Source organism: Cottoperca gobio, chromosome 17 (genome assembly GCF_900634415.1).
Source record: "Cottoperca gobio chromosome 17, fCotGob3.1, whole genome shotgun sequence".
Classification (NCBI taxonomy): Eukaryota; Metazoa; Chordata; class Actinopteri; order Perciformes; family Bovichtidae; genus Cottoperca; species Cottoperca gobio.
Window position 1 is genome coordinate 10,674,820 of NC_041371.1, and position 19,865 is coordinate 10,694,684.

At 41.3% G+C, this 19,865-nt stretch overlaps 1 protein-coding gene across 3 annotated transcripts; it reads left to right on the top strand.

Moving 5' to 3' along the window:
- The first annotated feature begins 6,789 nt into the window (after nucleotides 1-6,789).
- On the top strand, nucleotides 6,790-19,411 carry LOC115022581 (BTB/POZ domain-containing protein KCTD1). 3 transcript variants are annotated; one of them, XM_029453617.1, is made up of 5 exons: nucleotides 6,790-7,165; nucleotides 12,832-13,010; nucleotides 14,023-14,167; nucleotides 15,719-16,024; nucleotides 18,201-19,411. In XM_029453617.1, the coding sequence occupies exons 1-5, from the start codon at nucleotides 7,157-7,159 to the stop codon at nucleotides 18,360-18,362; spliced, it is 801 nt and encodes a 266-aa protein (XP_029309477.1). In that variant the 5' UTR covers nucleotides 6,790-7,156; the 3' UTR covers nucleotides 18,363-19,411. The 3 variants fall into 3 exon arrangements, with proteins under 3 accessions (XP_029309477.1, XP_029309476.1, XP_029309475.1); XM_029453616.1 differs by lacking the exon at nucleotides 6,790-7,165 and adding an exon at nucleotides 11,505-11,711; XM_029453615.1 differs by lacking the exon at nucleotides 6,790-7,165 and adding an exon at nucleotides 11,612-12,004.
- Nucleotides 19,412-19,865: the final 454 nt, after the last annotated feature.

Below are 19,865 nucleotides of genomic sequence, written 5' to 3' on the forward strand. Positions count from 1 at the left end.
TGCAGTGCATTTATATAGCACTTTTCACATGTCAGCATTAACCCATTCACACACATTCATACAGAGTCAGAGACTATCGTACTGCTCATCAGGGGTGACAAACATTCACACACACTCACACACTGAATCACAGCAATTTGGCAGCAAGTTGACCGCATGGGGCCGGAGATTGAACCACGACTACTGTACCTCCTGAGCCGCAGCCACCTTTACATTATCAATGATTTTTTTTGGCTTATTATTATGTCTTGAAACATGCAAAAAGGATAGATGCACAAACCTACAACTTCCTCACAATCAAAATAAATCTAGTGACCATACCTTTTATAAGGCTTTTCACTTGACTCAGTTGTTTCTGATAGTAGTAGCGGGGCACTGGGGAGAGAAAAGGTTCAGATTCATGATGAATTGGCTCATCTACCTTTAGATTATGTCTCCCTGTGGCCAGATAACTGTCCAGGATGTGTGTTCCTTGTGAGTTAAGTCTCTGAGAATAGCTTCATGCAATCTCATTCCATCAGCAGAGCACAGGAAATGATATTACTTTGTGGTACGAAATGGAAGCGATCTGGTATGTCTCCACTTTATTTCCTTTTCTAAAGAACAGGTGCAATTCAATCTTTTTTCTTTAATGTGGAGGAAATAGTCATTTCCACTGATGCTGCTGCATCAACTGAAGCTGTTTACATGGTGCAACTATATTGGGTTTGCCAGGATAGAATGCCAGTGTAAATCAGATAGTAAATCAAAATTGTTTTTACTCCCCCCCACATTTCACCTTCCTCCACATATAAGTGCAGTCTTTATGTGTGACAACAGCATCACCTACTGGCCATAGTGTGAATCACCTCCTGTGCAAATAATGCTCCCGATTGTATTTCTCCAGGGGAGGGCACCCACGAGCCTTGGATGTACAGGTTACACTGCAAAGTGGGTAGACACAAGTCAGTTTTATTCATAAGTCTGAGACACATTTTATTTGAAATTGGTCCAAGCCATTAATTCAGAACTACACAGGAAGATAACATGTTGCATAGCCGTAAAACAGGAACCCAGTACTTGAATTGGAGCGTGAGCTAATTCTAAAATCTTTTTTTTTTCAACCTTGGTATTCTTAGCCATTTCTTACAATGTTTTACTTATTTTCCCCTTAGCTTAATGGATTGAACTGCATCCTGTTACTTTTCTTATACAAAGGTTGCAGACAAGTTGTCACATAGTTAACTCTTGAAAACTAGCAGTGTGAGATTGTTGCTGTTATCGAAGGCCTACTGGAGTTGAGATCACTGAGTTTCTCAGCAGCACTGTCCTTTACCTGCAGGCATGCTGCCTGAATCGCTTAAGGCTTCAGTGGCTCGAGGCCAGCAACCTCTCAGCTCCCTTTAATCATCTTTATAGCCCAAATAAATGAGTACATAAATCTGATGTTTCATGCATTGACTATTTCCTCTTGGGACAGACGATGGGGAATGGGCTCACTCACTCTTGATTTATTGGCCTTTGCTCATCTAAAGATTAAATAGGGGAAGGCAGGTGAGGAGAACAGTCCCTGTTGGATTGGAAATGTGGTTTTGTTATGAATATCATATTAGTATGTGTACATGTAGAGTAAAAGTATGTATATGTGGCTTCTGCGTGAATATGGAGCAAGATATTGCTGGAATACCGTGTGACACATTTTCATACTTTTGCATAAATGAGTAGATGCCATAAAATTCCAATCAAATCCTAAAATGTCATTAGAAAAATGTCCTCTCTGTGTGCTGACAAACTTCCAATGGCTTGCTGCAGATATGGCAATTAGGAAAAGGCAAATAAAATGTGACAGCAAATGATAGAACAACTTTTTTAGCTTTCTGTTTGTTAACATCGCGGCTTATCAGCGAGATGTTGAACAGAAAACTGATAATGCATGGATAGCCTTCACAGTGGCTGCCTCCATAATTCGTTAATTTACATTCACAGTCATTGCATATAGCAACAATGCCTATATGATTTGGATTATTGTTATGACTAGGGCTTCATTTGCACATCATACAGATGCCAGCAAAGTATATCTCAAAGTGCATCTCATGCTTATCTAACTGAGAGCAGACAGATTTCTTGCGACTTGAAAATTCAGATTTTCAATTCCCAGCATACAACAGAAGGGGCAAAAGATAAAACACACACCTTAAAGATCATTAGCAATTAATATTTGGGGATTCATGAAGAAAAACAGCGTTAAACACTTGTTTAATAATTCATACTATAAACAAGAAAGTCTCCCACTTCCTTAATAATTTAGACGTAAGCTAATGTTGATTTATTCAGGAAGGTCTTTGCCACCAGCACTGCCTGGAGTGCCCAAATTTGAATTAAAGTAGGACAGTAGCAGGCGAGTCTGTAATAACATTTGTATAATTTTATTATTGCTCTGGGCTCAGTTCATTTCCTCCTCCAGTAGCTGCGTGAAATTGTTTGATTCTGGAAAGTGCCTTGAGTCTGCGGCTCTGGGGTTGGAGGGTGGTACAGGAACAGGAAGGCATGCGACACTCTCTCTCTCTCTGTCTGATGCTGTCAGACACGTAAACACAGACACAAACACACACAACTCCACGTACACACACACACACACACACACACACACACACACACACACACACGTACACACAACTCCACGTACACACATGCAGAGGGGAAGATAAATAACTCTGTTATTCTGGGTTTTGTAATACTGTTACATTGGCTCACTTAATAACTCAAGCTGTCTTGAGAATATGATTGATATTCTCACTCACCTTGTCACTTATCATAAATATTTCACTGCATTTATGCGAGATAGCTAGGAAGCGGAATAACTCATTCATTACATTATCAAATTATATAAATATGAGAGTTTGTGTTTATGTCTTTTTTCAGTAGGAAGATTGCCAGTTCTTGTTAATATTAGTCACTTCCACTGTTCCCGTGCAAACAGTTTGTTTGTAAAGAAGCTGGTCCAATGGAATTCTAGATGTTTGTAACTTCACTACTAAGAAATATTTCATTTTGTTCAGGCCCACGAGGAAGAATTAAACTTCATCCTCGTTTGCAGGTTTGCTAAACTATCACGTCTTAGTTCTAGTTTGTGGTGTTCCTCTATACTGTACTGTGATTTTGTTCACCAATGATAGGACTATCATTTCCAAAATGGTAATTTGAAAAACTCTGATTACTCTAACACAAACAATCAAGTTTGGAAGGTATTAGCTCATGTAACACACACCTGAGACCCCGGTGGCTTTGACACAGGAAGGGCGGGTGGAGAAGTTCTGATTGGTTTCCTCGGGGCTCTGCTTCCAACTTCCCACCCGCACACATTCCCTCACTCCTCCTCCTCCCCCATTCAATTCCTTTATGCAGAGAAGTCCAAACTGCAGTTTGATGAAACACATTTGTTTGACTTAACTCTTGCCTCGCCATCACGGCTAAATCTCGAAGGCCTGTCGGTGTAATGTGGCCCAATAGCAATTGGGTTAATGAGAGGATATATGTACAAGTGTGGGACTTGACCGCAGGAGCTGTTTTCCATTTGAGTTTGGTCTGCTCGTGTTATTAGGGAAACCTTTATTATTGTTGCCCTCTAGTGGGAACCATATAATAGGATTACATTTTATTAGAGCCTCCCAGCATTACCCATGAACCCCCCCTCCCTCTTGTCTCTCTTCCCCTCGTAGTAATGTCACTGACTCCTCTGTCCATGGTGGGTGGGACGGGTGGATTTTTTGGGACGGAAAGGCAAGTCAACAAATGGGGCTGCAAGTGATCCCAAACAATAAGCATTCTCATCTTTTCTTAGTTGCAGAAAAAGTCATCTGTCGATACAGAATCTAGATTTACGATCTCTTTTGTCAATTCGAAAAACTATTTCATGTGCAGAACAGACTCTGATGGGTGTGCCATGTTTGCTCTGTAAGCTGCTATAACCCCGTTGCAACAGTGAGTCAGAGACATGTACATGCAAAGCTCCACAGAGTTTACATATTACACGTTTCTGGAGTAGAGCATGAACAAAGACACAACAATAGTGCGCGGTATACTTTTTGCTAACCTGAACAAAGGAGCTCCTCTGTCATTAAATGTTTACCATTAATAATGTTTAGCCTTCTAAGGCCAGACTTGCTTGCATGGGCTACATTGTAGAGTCATTCTCTAGAACTCAATTTCATTGTGCCAAAGATAATATTTGATGAACAGTTTTGGCCTAAAACTGTGCAACCCTGCAGGGCAGATTGAGACAGGCTCGGGAAGCAGCTTCAGCACACTTGCTTATACATCCCACTCCCTTACATAACCACAGGCCATTAGTGGGGTGTGGCGAGAACAGCAGCAGTTATTAATATGGTCTGAGGTGAAACCAACATCTCTCTAAATCTTTGTGAGGTCTAGGAAGGCCAATGTCAATCCGTGGGTGTTCACACTCTGTCTCTAGAAATCAGAGTCATAAAGAGCAAAGCAGTATCTTTGCACCTAGATATTAAAACACCCATTCAGATGTCCAACAGTCATGTTATTGTTATAATAATGATGCCAAAACTTTTCACTGTTTGAATGTTGTCAAATTCAAACTTTGAAGTGAAACTTTTGCTAAACTGCAGCCACTTTGCTTAGATATACAGGATAATGCTAAACGCTAAGAGTAGCACAAGTAAAGTCAAAGTCAAAAAAGTTCAGCAAAAGGACTCAGTGAGTATTCACCGATATATTAAGAGTTCAGTTGCAAAAAACGGATAAACACCATTCTTAAAATGAATAAACCAGCACCAGCTTGATTGATATTCCCTGGATTGCTCACACAAACAAACATGGAGTTAGTTACAGTGATATCTGTTTTTGCATATATTTAATGTTTGCTAATATTAGCCACCATAGGCTACTGGTCATACCAGACCAAGTTAGGCTGTAGCTGGAAATAGTGTAGTGAATTGGGAGAGGGGGTGTTTTATTTTCTACAAACTTTTAATTTGTAAGAGAAAGAATGTGTTACATAGTCTTGCTTTAAGTGTTTAGGCTACATTGTGACAGAAAAGAGAGATAACCAAAGCAATTTGTTTTTATTTGTGTCAGTTTCTCAAAATTCCAGGAGGCAGAATAAGTTTTCCAGGGTTCCTCTCTTCTGTGTATGCATTAATATCCCGATGATGTAATTCAGGCAAGGCAGTTTCTGTTTGGGGCAAACTCACATCTGCAACCAATCTGGATAATTTGTCCACCAAAATATGGCGCAGCCAGTCAGCGTTCCCCTGCTGTTGCTGCTGCAGCAGTTAGTTCTAGATCTAAGGAAAATACTACCCTTCCACAGCGGCTTTAGAACAATGGCTTTGTTTTTCAGTATCAAACACCACATGTATTCAAATATCTCCACTGGTTAACTTCAACGACATCTGATGCATATTTTGAATACTGAAGTGAGAGGATCCCATTATGAATGGGCTCCATTTGTGTGGAAAATGGATAACGCATGGGATTTTAAGGCCCGGGGCGTTCTCCGTTCACTACAGTTTGTCAGACTAATGGCATAAAAATGTGTGTGTGCGTGTGTGTGGGATGATAGTTGGGGCTTGGTGTATCATGCGCCATCCAGCAACCTCTGGGGCAAATAACTTCATTGTAACACTTTAATCCTGTGTTTGTTTTCCTGTGGGACATGGCGGTCAAAAAGTGGAAAGTTTAATGGTCCTTGGATAGAATGGGCGAGGGATAGCTGGCTTTACCTCAAAAGCTATTCTGTGTGTCATTTACAAAAGATGCTGCGAGAGGGAAACTTTTTTGATGAAGACAACTGGAAAATGCTTTTGTTTGTAAGCTTGCATCAATCAGTTACTGGTTCCTATACGTGGTATTGTTATTCCACTGTTGCTTGAACTTCAGAGCAAACTTGGAATCAGTTTTCTCTCTGGATGAACATTACAATAAAAACACAGCCTGTTTCTAAATATTTGTTTTAAATGGATGTTTTCCCTGTACTCGTGATTTTGTTCCTGCTTTAAAGTTGGGTAATGTTACAATAACATGGCAATATTGATTTGCTTTTAGAGCTGCTGTTTAAAAAGTTGATGATCTCAACAGTAGGGGGCGCAAGAGCGGGTATTTCAGCCCTTTCCCACTGTGTATGGCGGGGATAACTGTTGAGAATGCAAAGAAATAACTGTCAATTCTAAATCCAGATGTGCACAGAGTAGCACTCTTGACAGACAGAATAATTATGCATGTTAACATGAAGGGATTTTACAAAAGGAATGACTTTAAACATGTACTTCCTTTGCTGACTGCATTCCCCAAGTAAATCTAAAAGCCTCAGAAGTGCCTCAATCTTCCTGAAATCATGCATGGTTGAACATTTGAAATGAGCTCGCACATCACCCTCAGGCACTGATTCAGACTTGATTGGGGCAAGGCAAGCTGCAAGTGCTTATTTATACAACTACGTCATTTGGAGGTTGTCCAAAGGGAGGAAAGAGACTGAAAAGATTACAAAGGAGTGAGAATTTCATTAACCACATTCCATTAAATTAATAAGTTGATTCCAGGCTAATCAACAAGTTGCCTGATGCAGTGTGGATGGCATGTGTTAAAGAAGCAGACCAGATAGATTAGATGTTTGAGAGTAGGGAAAAAAATCAAAGGACTCCACCAACAATCTATATAATTATCATCATCTGCTGCTTTTCCTCCCTGGCAAAGAAACACTCCATCCATTTGTAGCAATCGCCCGGGGGAATGTTACATCAAAACTAATCATAACGATTAAAATCAGCTTCTCTGCGAGAGGGAGGCAATAGGCAACTTGGAGGCAGGAGGAGTGAGGGTGTTGTAAATGCAGAAAAAAAAAAGATTTCTTTATTTGATTTTATAAAAACATAAACTCAACAAACATTGAGGTACTGCTGCTGTGATCTCTTCCTTTGCTCGGAGTTTTATTCTGCAGATTGGTTTAGACTGGGGCAGAGACATGAGCTAATTGTATCCTGATCTTTGCCTTGAGGGGTTTCGGAGCCCTGGAGCAAGTATTCTCTGTATTTTGTTCTGTCTACCTTAGCCAAGCTATTGCATTTCTCACTGGTGTAGGAAGAGAAGCAGCTCGTGGGCCAAATCGGAGGGAAAAGGTGCATAAAAAGATACTTTATGCCTCCCTATGTATCAGGTAAGCGGAGATTTATTTGGTTTGCTATTATTTCCGAGGCTGGGTGGACTGGGACATTGAGGCGCAGCAGCTTTTACGCATGTGCCAAACGATTCGAGCGGTACAGTTCTTTAAAAATATTTAACCACTTCCTGGCTATTGTTCCTCGGTTACTGTACAAATGTATGCGCATGGCTACGATATACGAGTCTTTGGTACATCTAGTGTAAACGAACAGCGGATTAGACTGCGATCTTGTCGAGCATACACTCTACTTGACCACCGTGTGAATTCGCTCCTGGCGCGTTTCAGCTCCGAATACATCGCCGTCTGCGTGTCACTGTTGCTGTACAACTTGCTCATAACTTACTCAAACCTGTGTTTGTCGTTTTCATTTAGTATTTTCTGAAGTCAGTTGTGTCGTAAAACTGTTCTATTTCCTGGCTGCCGCAGATCTTCTAATGAAAGACGCCATTGTGGAGTAATTTTGCCGCAGGCGTTTTTCTTATTCCGTAAAACAAGCTGTACCTTTTAACACACGTCAATGCAGAACATGTGAATCATCCTTTAATACAAGCCGTGGACGTGTTACGATAAGCATATTTATGTAAACGAAGACAAAAATAGGAGCGGATTTTGTCCTCTCTTCCCCTCTCCTGGCTTTCCGTGCGTAATCAACTCCAAGGTCCGACTGCGAATCGGCAAATATAGTTTAATAAGTAATAATCTGGATCTATTTCGCCCATGGTGGCATGTATTGTGTAAATAAACATATACTAAGGTTCATAAAGTTTCGACTGTACAATTAGATTGACATACATCAGTATTTAGTTACTTGAGTATGTCTCCCTGTAGCCTACTGCGGGGAAGAGGAGACTTTAAATAACATTTATTAAATGTAACGTTATGAAGAAAACCCTCTAAGTTTAGATCACCAGCAAAGAAAGTCAATACTCTGTTATCCCAGTTTCAAAGGGTGCCTGAATACACAGGATGAGATTGAGATGTTTGGTTGTCAGGACTGATCACTTGATGGCGCTGTAATAACAAAACGATACTTCTTCACTGTATGTACAGCATCTGTGCATATGCGTCCCAGTCAACTTACACTAACAAACACGCTGATCTGGTAAAAGATAAATATTAAAAAGCAAGTCAGTTTCAAGTTTAATTTCACTTACAAATTAGAGGTGTTTTACCTGCTAACTTTGAACCCCTTGGAGAGAAATGCTGTTATTATATTTCACATTATGGCTCTGCCACTCCTGTGCCCTGGGACACTTTGGTCTGTGCCAGTGAACATGCACCACTGTCTCCAACAGCCTGCAGCAACACAGCGTTGATCACCCTTCCTCATTCCTCCAATATCTCCACAAAGAATGAAGTTGAAGTGGACAAGTTGCCCTGCTTGTTATAAGGAGATAATTATGTGTTTCTGGAGCAGTGCTATGATATGATATTGGATGTAACTTGTGAAACTTTGTATCAGTTAAGATTGCCCTTTAGTCACTGTAAATAGAGTGGTTCAAGATCTATGACATTGTTGGTTCTGTGGATTATAAAACATAGATTGGATAACCATGATCCAGAGGCATCTCAGATGACTATTTCCCTTATTTGCCACCTTTAGTATCCAGGCTTTAAAAGTGGTTTATCTAGAAAATCAAAATTCTCTTAGCTCAGGAGCAAGTCAGCAGAGTCTCTTTGCTCTGCTAACTTTTTTTCCTGCTAGGCAAACTCTTCATCCTTTCTCTCTTTTCACACTGAACACATTTCTGCATTTGTCGCGACAAACTTACAGAGCTCATCCTGTTACTGAGAAACAATACATTCAGCATGAAGTTGTGACATGTGAGGTCGACATGATGCCAACCACAGACGATGTGTACATATCTCTGTACTCATTAGTGTGTTTCCATATACATGTTTTGATGACAATGTCTGACAATTTATTTAAATGTTTAAATACTTTTATTAAAAAACTAGATGTGGAATTGCTTGGGAGTTTTACCTTATAATGCCTAATGACCATTTATAAAATCCAAAGTGATACACACCTGGCCAGACAACCAGAGCATTCTGTTACAACAGCCTCACCACCTTTTTTTATTTAGTTTTTTTTTTTGCCTTAACAGCCGGCAGTGTCTGAAGTGAACCCAAATTCTGTAGTTGTCTGTGTGTGGACATTTGAAACAAATGGCCATGGGCACCAAAGCAGAGACAACCCATCCAAATTATGTAAATACCAGTCTGCCTGCCTCAAACTGAATGTTAATGCTCTGATCTGAAATGCTAATTGTGTCTTGTGCGATATGTCGAAACACTGAAGAGCTGCATTGTGGGATGGAAAATTGAAAGCTGGTTTGTTGCTGATGTTGATCCCAGCAGGCCCTTTTGATTATTGCAATAGCAGACAGGCAATTGCTTCCTAATATTTAGGAGCATTTGTGGATAATACCATGCATTGGCTTACTAAAGATGCAAACAGAGCTATAGTGTTTGTTCCTTGAGATGTAAAGAAGATGTTAAAATCATGATTTTGCATAAAAGGCTTGAAAGACTTCAGGCCAGTGATGGAAAAACAACGAGAGCAACTGGAGCAGCCCAAATACTTCAGGCTTTGATGCACTGTGCCTGTTTTAGATTTGTTTGTGCATACTGTGGTGCAACGCAATTACACAAGCTGGGTAAACGAACAAATTCCCTACGTTTCGACTTTTTTCACAAAGGCTGGAAACTTTGGGAACACGTCTACAAACACCCTCACATGAGAGACGTTTGTAGCACTGTGCCAAATTCAAAATGGCAACAGGTAGGAAAAGTGCTGGTGTGCAAGATCTGCAGTGCACATCTTGGAGCTGGTTTGAGCGTCACTGATCAACCTTACTGATGGATTGTGAGGATGTTGTGACCTTTGAACTGTCCTTGAGTTAAGAGTGTAAAAGGTAGAAATGCGATGTGGACATCAGTCCAAGAAAAAAGTCCTCCACACATGTATCTTTAGTTCCAACAATGCAGAATGATTTCGTGATATAAGAGCATTGCCACAACCCGCGACCCCCCCTTCAACTCCCACCTACCCAAGCAGCCGTTCTCTTTCACTCTCTCTTCTCTCTCCCCTGCAATTTTCCATAATGCCTTACAGATTTTACACTCAATCCACCTTTGCGATGACAAGGCTTTGAGGAAATCCAATTCCACCAAGCTGTTTTCAGAACTTACTCTCCACAGGCACACACTCACTCTCACACTCACTCACACACACACACAACCATCTCCACAAATTAGTCAGGGAACAAATTACCTGCATTCTGAGTGTGATCCCACGCACTTTGCCGGCTGCCTAACACAGGTCCCCTTTTGAAGAGCAGCCATGTGATTTCTCTCTCTTTTGCCCTGCAGGCCCCTTTGCCTTCTGCGAGGGATTCTGGAGTTGAATTTTAAAACTATGTATGGCTGTTGCCTGCGCTTATCAGCGCGTGCACAAGCGGCATGCAAATCAGACCAGGATCACACACCGCATTGGAGGCCTACACTCAAAGGCAAGCTTAATTGCTAATTGGGTATCTAGGTGTGAAACTCACACTGCCAATGAGAAGCAGGAATATGGATGTTTTAAGGCCAGTGGTTGAACTAATTAATTTTAATCTGAATGTTATTAAAATTTGTGGATTCCCTGCATTTTCTGTGGAAAAAAACCAGCCCAGGAGAGTGCTGTGGCAGTACTTTTAACAGCAATTGGACATGTTGTGGTCTGGTTTCATACTCAGTGATGACATTAGCGTGGTAGTTTTGCAATGCTGATGTGGTCAGTGGAGGTGGTGTTTACACACCACAGTCATCATACAACAACACTGATGTTTATCAGGCGCATAGCCAATGAGAAGCTGATCAAGAAGATCTTTAAAGTCTCTTCTAAAGGGACAGACAGTTGTTGTAGAAGGATATGATCTGGTTTTTTCATACACATAAAGGTCACTTTTTTGGTGATGAAAAGAGTGTTTATGCACTTTTTTCTTTCATTTTATTTAAAACACAGCTGAAATCACTGGCTGCTTTTGTGTGATAGGAAAGCTCATGATAAGTCTGGTGCTTATGAGTGATGTGTGCTTGTGGGTGGAGGGTGTTATAGGGACATGCATGTCCAGGTAGTTGAGTGGGTTGGTCACCACTTTGGACTTTGTTGGTCTGTTTTTGTTGAAGGAGGGTTTGACCTGCTGAACAATGGGCAGCAACATCCGGATGAGGGTGACTGCGCGCAGAAACTCTTCTCCAAAAGGGCAAAGGCCAGCTGTGACAGGTCCATATGTGCGCGTTGACCCGACTCGCATAACCAGACGATCATTTTTTGTTGGGCAGGATTTGTTTTATTCTGAAAATGCGACACACATACCTGCCGCTGAAACAGCGTCAGCCCAAAAGAGCCGCAGGCGCTACAATGCTAATGTTGTCGGGGGCTTTGACTTCTCCCAGCCATTGCAAAGAAGCTGCTCTGTGTGACAGCCACGGCGCCGCTCTTCCCCCGGTGTTCGCTACCCAGCTTCTCACGCCTCTCCACATTTGGCAGGTGCGTTGGAAAAAGCCCGCTGCGTCCTATCTGTTAACCTTAACGTCTGCGCTGTAATGGACGAAACGGACATCATGGACTTAACGCACCAGAAAGCGAGAAAGCGACCGCGTCCAATCAGTTCTGTGGATGAGTCCGTGCACGCTTCCCTCAAACGGCTCCCGATCCGAGCGGTGGAGTACAGGGAGCACTCACTGATGTTCGCAGTCAGAGGAGAGCCGGTTCACGCAGCATCTCTCAAGCAAAATGACCATTCGTTGACTTCCTCTCCAAACACAGTGATGCCGGCGCAGGTAAACGCGTCAAAGTCCGATATTGTGTGGAAAAAAAGGGAAATTACTGTGAGAGTGGAGTCGAAATTGTCACTTCTGCTGGGGGAGCGAAGTGACACACTTCGGGTTTATTAAATGCAGCGTGTGAATAGATCGTCTTCCTGCTGTCCTTAAATCTTGAGTGCGCACTATTGTCACGTTATTTGATTATTACGCACGCACAGTCCCGTTTCCTGCTTTAATTTACTATTGAACCAGTTTGATTCATTTTCAGAAAATAGTTTTGAATATCTAACTCTTTAATCATCCTCAGTGACTGAGGTGTCACAGACTTGTGTTTTCTTCCATCTTCACTCAGGGTCTGAAACTTTTTTGGGGGGTGAAGTAATTTTCTCCTTAGAGCTTAACATAAATTGTCTCCTAATGGTGTTTGTAGGTTAACAGACGACAATTTCTCCAAATCCTATTACAGTGTTCAAATCAGGAGTCATTATTGCTCATTTCCAAGACTATGAGATTGATGCTCCAAATTAATTTGGTTTTGGAGATTATGGCCCACAGGAGTGGATGCTTGAGGATTGTGGCAACATTCAGGTCAAGGTCAGGCTGCTCTAACTTGCAGAGGAGAAAATCTTTCATTTCACTCCTGATTGTAAAGTGTGTTGTGTTACAGAAATTGTTAAGTCTAATTATTTTTTCCCCAAATTAAATCTTACTTATCAAGTCCCCTGTGGTTGTAACTGTGTATTTATTTATTTTCAAACAGCACATCTTGATATGCAGAAGAGAAACTGAATTTATTACATCTATCCGTCTTGACATTTTCTCCCTTGCGTTGTGTTTTACAGGATAGCCGCTCCAGCATGTCCAGGCCCATGATCACACGATCACCGGTGTCTCCCTTGAGCAACCAGGGCATCCCAACAGCTGCACAGCTCACCAAGTCCAATGCCCCTGTGCACATTGATGTGGGCGGACACATGTACACCAGCAGTCTGGCCACCTTAACCAAATTCCCCGAATCCCGGTGAGTCTGCTCTACCATGCATCTGTATTTAAAGTGTGTGATGGAGATAATGTTAGCATTGCATTTTTTCAGTGAATGTCTGTGTCTAGTATTTTGCTTGAAAACAGGGAAGGAGATTGAGGAAGATGCAGTGTCTTACACTCTTTCTTTTCAAGCCAGATTTATCAGCGTCAGAATGCCATCTTGTTTAATGTTTAATGTCATCCTGTGACATTAAACAGTCAAATGTCACAACTCCTCAAATCACAGAAATATCTCATGGATGCACTTGGTGGAAAAATGAAAATGTGTTGGATGTTTTGTTTTTGGATTTATCAGGTCGTGTCACAAAATGTTTCCCCGTGTAAGTAAAGCCGACAGTTATTTTGGGCGGTAAATAATTTGTAGGAGTGCAGAATACAGTGCACAGACAAAAGCAACTTGGTTATTCTGACAGATGTCACAGCAGCAGTAAAGGGCCAAAGGGCATGGGGCCATCTGGAGGCTGGGAGGTCGCACTGTCGCTCCTAGCGCAGGCCCGAGGGTGACTGGCACCCTGCCTCAGGCGACCAACTACCAGCTGGCCCTGACCTTTTCAGACCACCTCTTTTAATCTTTCTTTCTTTCTTTCTTTCTTCTTTCTTTCTTTCATTCTTTCTTTCTTTCTTTCTTTCTTTCTTTCTTTCTTTCTTTCTTTCTTTCTTTCTTTATGGTTGACGGTTGTATTGAGCTTGGTAATGTGTTCATGTCTGTGCGAAAGTGTAAAAAACATTTCAGAGCTTGAGAAAAAACGAGTGAGTCACATCTCTTTGCAGATGTTCTTGCTTAACTGTATAATTATTTCCTCACTCTTTTCATATTTTCTCTCCCTTCTCTCCCACTATACAAGGTGCAAAAAAAACACAAGCTCAAGAGTAGTATATGAAAAAAAAGTAAGAAATGTAAGATTATTAATGTTGATATGTTGTCCCCCCTCCCGCCACCCTTCCCTCCCTTTCTGCCTCACCCACCCCCTTCCCTTCTCTGTGGGTAGAATCGGTCGTCTCTTTGATGGCACAGAGCCTATAGTCCTGGACAGCCTGAAGCAGCACTACTTCATTGACAGGGATGGACACATGTTCCGCTACATCCTCAACTTCCTCAGGACGTCCAAACTCCTCATCCCAGACGACTTCAAAGTGAGTGCATGTCCATTCTAGAAACTGTAAAGTCCCATCAGCCAGTCAGCAGTCCTACAACTTAGCACACACAATGAATGCTAAGGCCGTGGGATACCTTTCGTTGCTGGTCCTCCTTGAATCGCTGAAAACGGTTCCCATGCTAGGGACAAAATATCAGGACAAACAAAGCTCAATCATAATGCATTTACTCATCATGAGATGAGATTTGGTCCCCTCCAGCTCTTAGTGTCCATAGATTCTTTTGAGATATGTAAGGTAAACACTAAGCTTGCATCAAGACAAATGAATAAATGCTCTGGTGCCCACGACCACATTGCATGTGCTAGATTTCATCAGAGCTCTGTGATCTCAAGCCAAGTGTCCATCCAGGGTGAGTCTCACTGTATGTGACACATTAGCATTTCTTGTTTCTTTTTTTTTACTATTATGTGTTATTTTGTCAGTAATTACTTAACTTGCCCAGGGACTAAACAAATAACCACATTATCTGATGGACTGTCCACAGTGTGACTCAATCAGTGGAAAGTATGTCAGCTAAAATAAGCAGAGGCAAAATATAAGCTCAAGTTCAAGCTAAGGCCACATTCACATTGAGTAGGTTTTGAGAGGAGCTTGAGAAAACTTGAATGTGGTGAGATTTAGGCCCTGCAGCCCTGCGGGTAAAGGATATGCTCCTCTACCCCATGCAACCCTGTGTTACATGTCGCACTACATCTCCTCTACACTGGATCTTTTGAAATTTTTGCTGAATGGTGTCTTCGCGAGGGTTTATTGCTTGTTCATGTAGAACAGTGGTTTTCAAACTTCCTTGTTGTTTCCTTTTCAGTTTGGGTCCCTATTAGAAAGGAAATCACAACCGTAAACTGATTATCTTATTCTGTTATGTTGTTATTCTGCTCTCTAGTCAAGCAAGCTTGCATTTAAGCAACCAGCCTCATCCAATTCAGTTTAGTCTACCTTAAAATACAGGAGAAGTATCTTTTTACAGTATATATTTTTGTAGGATTGTTTAAAGGAATTCTTGAGCTTAATAAAAAATAAACAGAAAGGATTATAGGCTATTGGGATATTAAGTATCTGTAAATAAAAGCATTCAAACTAGAATGGTTAGTAGCTTAATGCTACTGACACAACTCAAAGTATGTTGGAAAGTTTTCTGTTAATCATTATCCTTCCAGTGTTGACCCTTATGACCCAACACTAGTCACATACTGTTCTCACTTTTATTTGGTAATTTTATACAGTATGAGACATCTTTACTCCCTGTAAACCTTAAACTCTTACAGTGTTTGTGTGGCAAATATGTTCAGTTATTCACTCTGTGGCTATTTTCTCCACAAACTATGTCAAGTCTCAAAACCTCCTAAAACTGTTGGCCCTAAGCTTGCTTAAAAAAAATAAAAATAAAAGAGTACTGATGACAAAACTTGTTCGTTAACCTCGTAAAGTAAGAATTGACATGAACAGAGCTGCCAAGTCAAGCAGCACATGTAAGTTAATATACATAATATCCTAAGATGTCAACGCCCTTTGCCCCGTATCCTACAGGACTACAGTCTTCTGTATGAGGAGGCGCGGTACTTCCAGCTGCAGCCCATGCTTGCTGAGTTGGAGAGCTGGCGCCAGGATCAGGATCTGAGCCGGGTGTCGCGCCCTTGCGAGTGCCTGGTGGTGCGTGTTGCACCTGACCTGGGTGAGAGGATCACGCTCAGCGGTGACAAGGCCCTGATTGAAGACGTGTTTCCGGAAATCGGTGACGTCATGTGCAACTCTGTCAATGCTGGCTGGAACCATGACTCCACGCACGTCATCCGCTTCCCACTCAATGGGTACTGCCACCTCAACTCTGTCCAGGTAATGTGAACAGTGGAATGCTATGGGTGTATTGTGATTTATACTCAGCACTTTTTTCAGCATTCCTCGATAAGTATAAACACTCAAAAGTTAGAAAAAGTGTGTTTTTCTATATTTTTTTATTCAGTTAAATACCCGAGGGATTGACTGAGGTGATGATCTGTTCATTCAACCTTTTTCATATGCTGTTACACTGTAGACTTTTAGAATTTTACTGATGTCTGATTGCAAAAATCTTATCTTTTTTAATATAATCGAGTCACAAGAACAGCCTTGCGGAAAAACAAGTTCTTTGATGAGTTCATCAAAGCATCAATTTAGCAAGCCATCATTACACAAGTCTACCACCATCTTTACTTTTCTGTGATCTAACCAGAATAATGATTTTGACTTCGGCTCCGGAGCTGGTGGATGGTCAGCCTTAATATCATGCATCACTTTGCGGCACTCATAATATGGTCCTCACATCTCACCCAATTGCCCTCTGTGTTCCATGTGGGAAAAAAAACACATACATTTAAACACATAAGTAATTTTGATTGTTTTAAACTTTCCCTGTGAAGTTGGCATCAGTGCTAACCTGCAGAAAAGAGACCGTAAATGGCTTAATGGTGGATTTCAACCCATTAAGTAAAGGAATGGCTGACATCTTGAATCACAGTGGAAACTGAGGGAAAACTTTCTGATAGCAAGAGAAAGTGAGCAATTCAGGATGCAGTGAAACACTTAAGGAGACGTGAGATGATTCCCCCGAGTGTCTTAGAGGATTGTTGGATTGATGCTCAATTTAAAATGAAAATAAACGTCACAATAAATACACATATTTGGCTTTGTAACATCCAAGAAACAAATCAGCAGAACACATTTTTTGTAAGATCTCTTACCAAATAATAGTTCTGCAGATCCACACGACTCCAGATACAAGTAATTGAACACCAGCAATTCTTTGAGGCTGTGCAGGCCATATGAGGTTATTTTTGTAAACCAATTACTTCCTTTACTGTTGCCTTCATTAAGACCTTTAAGGTGTTGGTGAAGTTATGATTTCTAGGGGAGCAAAATTATGGCTTTATCATAACCACCCAAAGATGTCTTGTAAGTTTGCGAAAGTAGAATATGTTAAATTCATCTTTTATATTCAGCATGTATTTGGCAATATTGTAGTTCCCTAGTTATACTTTTATATTCCACTAATTCATTGATGGTAAAATCCTCAGATACTCATCAATAAACAATGGAGGAGAGGCATATTTGAAAAGATTTCACAATGATTTGGACTGTGTCTCCATCTGAGGAAGTCAAATCTCCATCTACCTCCCAAAAAAACACACAAACAAACCCGACTCTGAAGTGTGTGAGTCGTGGAGAGCAAGCAAGAGAGTGAGCATGCTCCCTGGCAGGTTGTCCCCAGGCAGGGCCCATAATCCTGTTTGGTTATTAAAGCACGCCGGCGGTGGATGCTGTATTCGCGGCTAATGGAGGCAGGGCGGGGGTTTTGAGAGAAGGAAGGGGGGCAGAGAGAGCTGCCAGCAGTAGGGGGACCTTTGTAGTTTTGGCGGAGGCTTGGGCCTGGGGGCTGGGGGAGAAAGAGGGAGAGGGGGTTTTGCTGAGCAGCCCACACTGAGCCAAGTGGCAGAGAGAACGCCTCACTGCTCCCTGGGGCCTCTTCGATGGAATGTGATCCTACTGCCCCCCCGGACACGTCTGTAGATGTCTGCAAGGCTGCGAGATCAGGAACAGCTACACACACACACAGACAAACACACATGTACACCAGAAAACAATGAAAATGAGGCATGAGGCAAAACGAGGTTCTTGGTTTTGTGAAAGTCTTGTGAAAGGCTCGCTGAGCTTGTTTCCAGTGCTAGACTTAGCTCTAACTTGGCAGCTTATAACTAAAACAGTTTCGGATGATTCTGCGCTTTCCAGTTTTGCAGTCGTAAATAAAAGGTTAGAGGTTACATTAATGTTTTAGTGTCACAATTTATGGGGGCTGGCCGACCTCCATGAAGGATTTATCGGGCATCTTGACCAGGTTGGCACTGACTATCAAAGTTATGAGCAAGCACCGCCTGCCACCAGAGTCCTAATAAAGAATGCTATTAATGCTTTTTGCTCTGTGATTGATTTCCTGTATTATTACTGACATTCTTACATTACATTCCACCTTTTCCAGGTTCTAGAGCGTCTCCAACAACGTGGCTTTGAGATCACCGGCTCCTGTGGCGGAGGCGTGGACTCATCCCAATTCAGTGAGTACGTCCTGAGGAGGGAACTCAGGAGGACGAGTCAGCGAGGATCCAATTCAAACAGGATAAAGCAGGAGCAGCTGGACTAGAAACCTCCCGAGCAGCAGGAGGTGCTAGACTTTTCTGTGGCAGCCAAACGCTCGAAGCTGCAGAGCTCTGAGGACTCACTTTTTCTTCGTTTCCTTGTTGATGTTTTTGTTTTCTTAAACTTGAGAACCATCTAGAGAATTAAAATGAGGTGCAACAGGAGATTTTTTTGCCATAAGAAGATACAAGACATTTGATAAGTTTGAGATTGCAAGGACATTTGTGAATGTCTAGCCCCCCATAAACCAATTTAAAAAGAATTTATATACGGTGGATCCCCAAAAAAAGTTTGTTTTAAAACTTGGAGCCTACATTAGGTTGAATATGATTTCTATTATACCCATATAAATTTAAAAAAGGCTTTTATTGCTTATGTAGTATGTTGCATAGCGTGTCACCAGTGACTTGGTTTTGATGTCTCACTGGCAAATTGGCTAAGTCTGTTTTTATCCCTCGCTGTAAAAAGGTCACTAACGTGTTGCTTACAGTACAGAATGTCTCAGTTGTCATAAACAGTTAGTTTCAACAAAGCATCTTTTTTCACAATTAACATGATGTTGAATATTGTGATACCAATGAAGTGTTCTTTTTTTACTTTAATGGAAGTTATTTTTTATTGGATTATGCCATGAAATATAGTTGACATTAGTATCATCAAAATAAACATCAAAGACCATTCTATACACAGTAAAGAAAATAATTTAGTAAATTATTATGTCATACCATTTGCCTCATTGGGGAGTATAAACTACTAAACCCATGTGCTACCTTGGGGATCATTTAATTGGATCATAATATTCCTCCTAGTCATGACCTGTAAATTCTTTCATTGTATATGTGTTTGTGTTTTTTTACATTTACTCTTTTAAAAGCAAATTTGTTGCCTCAGACATGACTGAACAGATTAAAGCTTATTGTACTACCCACTCCAAGATCACTTTAACTTGTAGCACATATTGATATGAAGTTGGATATAAAGTATTTCTAAGATGACTGACCCACCTACGCTCCCTAGATTTGAGTAAAGAGGAATGTAGCAAAAAATGTGAAATAAATCTCAACTAAAGTTGTCATGGTGTTTGTTCGCTGTTTTACATCGCTGCAGGGACTGCTTTCACATGTCTGCATAGTTGGATAGTAATTCCTAAATTTGATTTCCCTCTATCCTACCTCTTAAAACCATTTTAGCATCCTAAGTGTGTTTAGTGGCAAACAAGAAGACACATTTACATTATCTAGTGCTTTAGCTCCCTACAATCAGAGAGGTAAAGCTCACAAAGCATTATACCTTGGAGGATTTATGCTGGTGCATCAGTGACTACATGGGGCATTCTTTACTTAGTTATATTGAATGGAGCCGACTTCTCCACGCAAGTCCTGTCAGTTGTGCTTCCACATATCCCTGCAGGGCCAAAATCCAAAGTGAAATCCCACACGGAGCCCTGTCGTCTTGTCTTCATCCCTTTTGGCAGAATCTCCACTTTCTTTGGCTATCTACGGTTTAT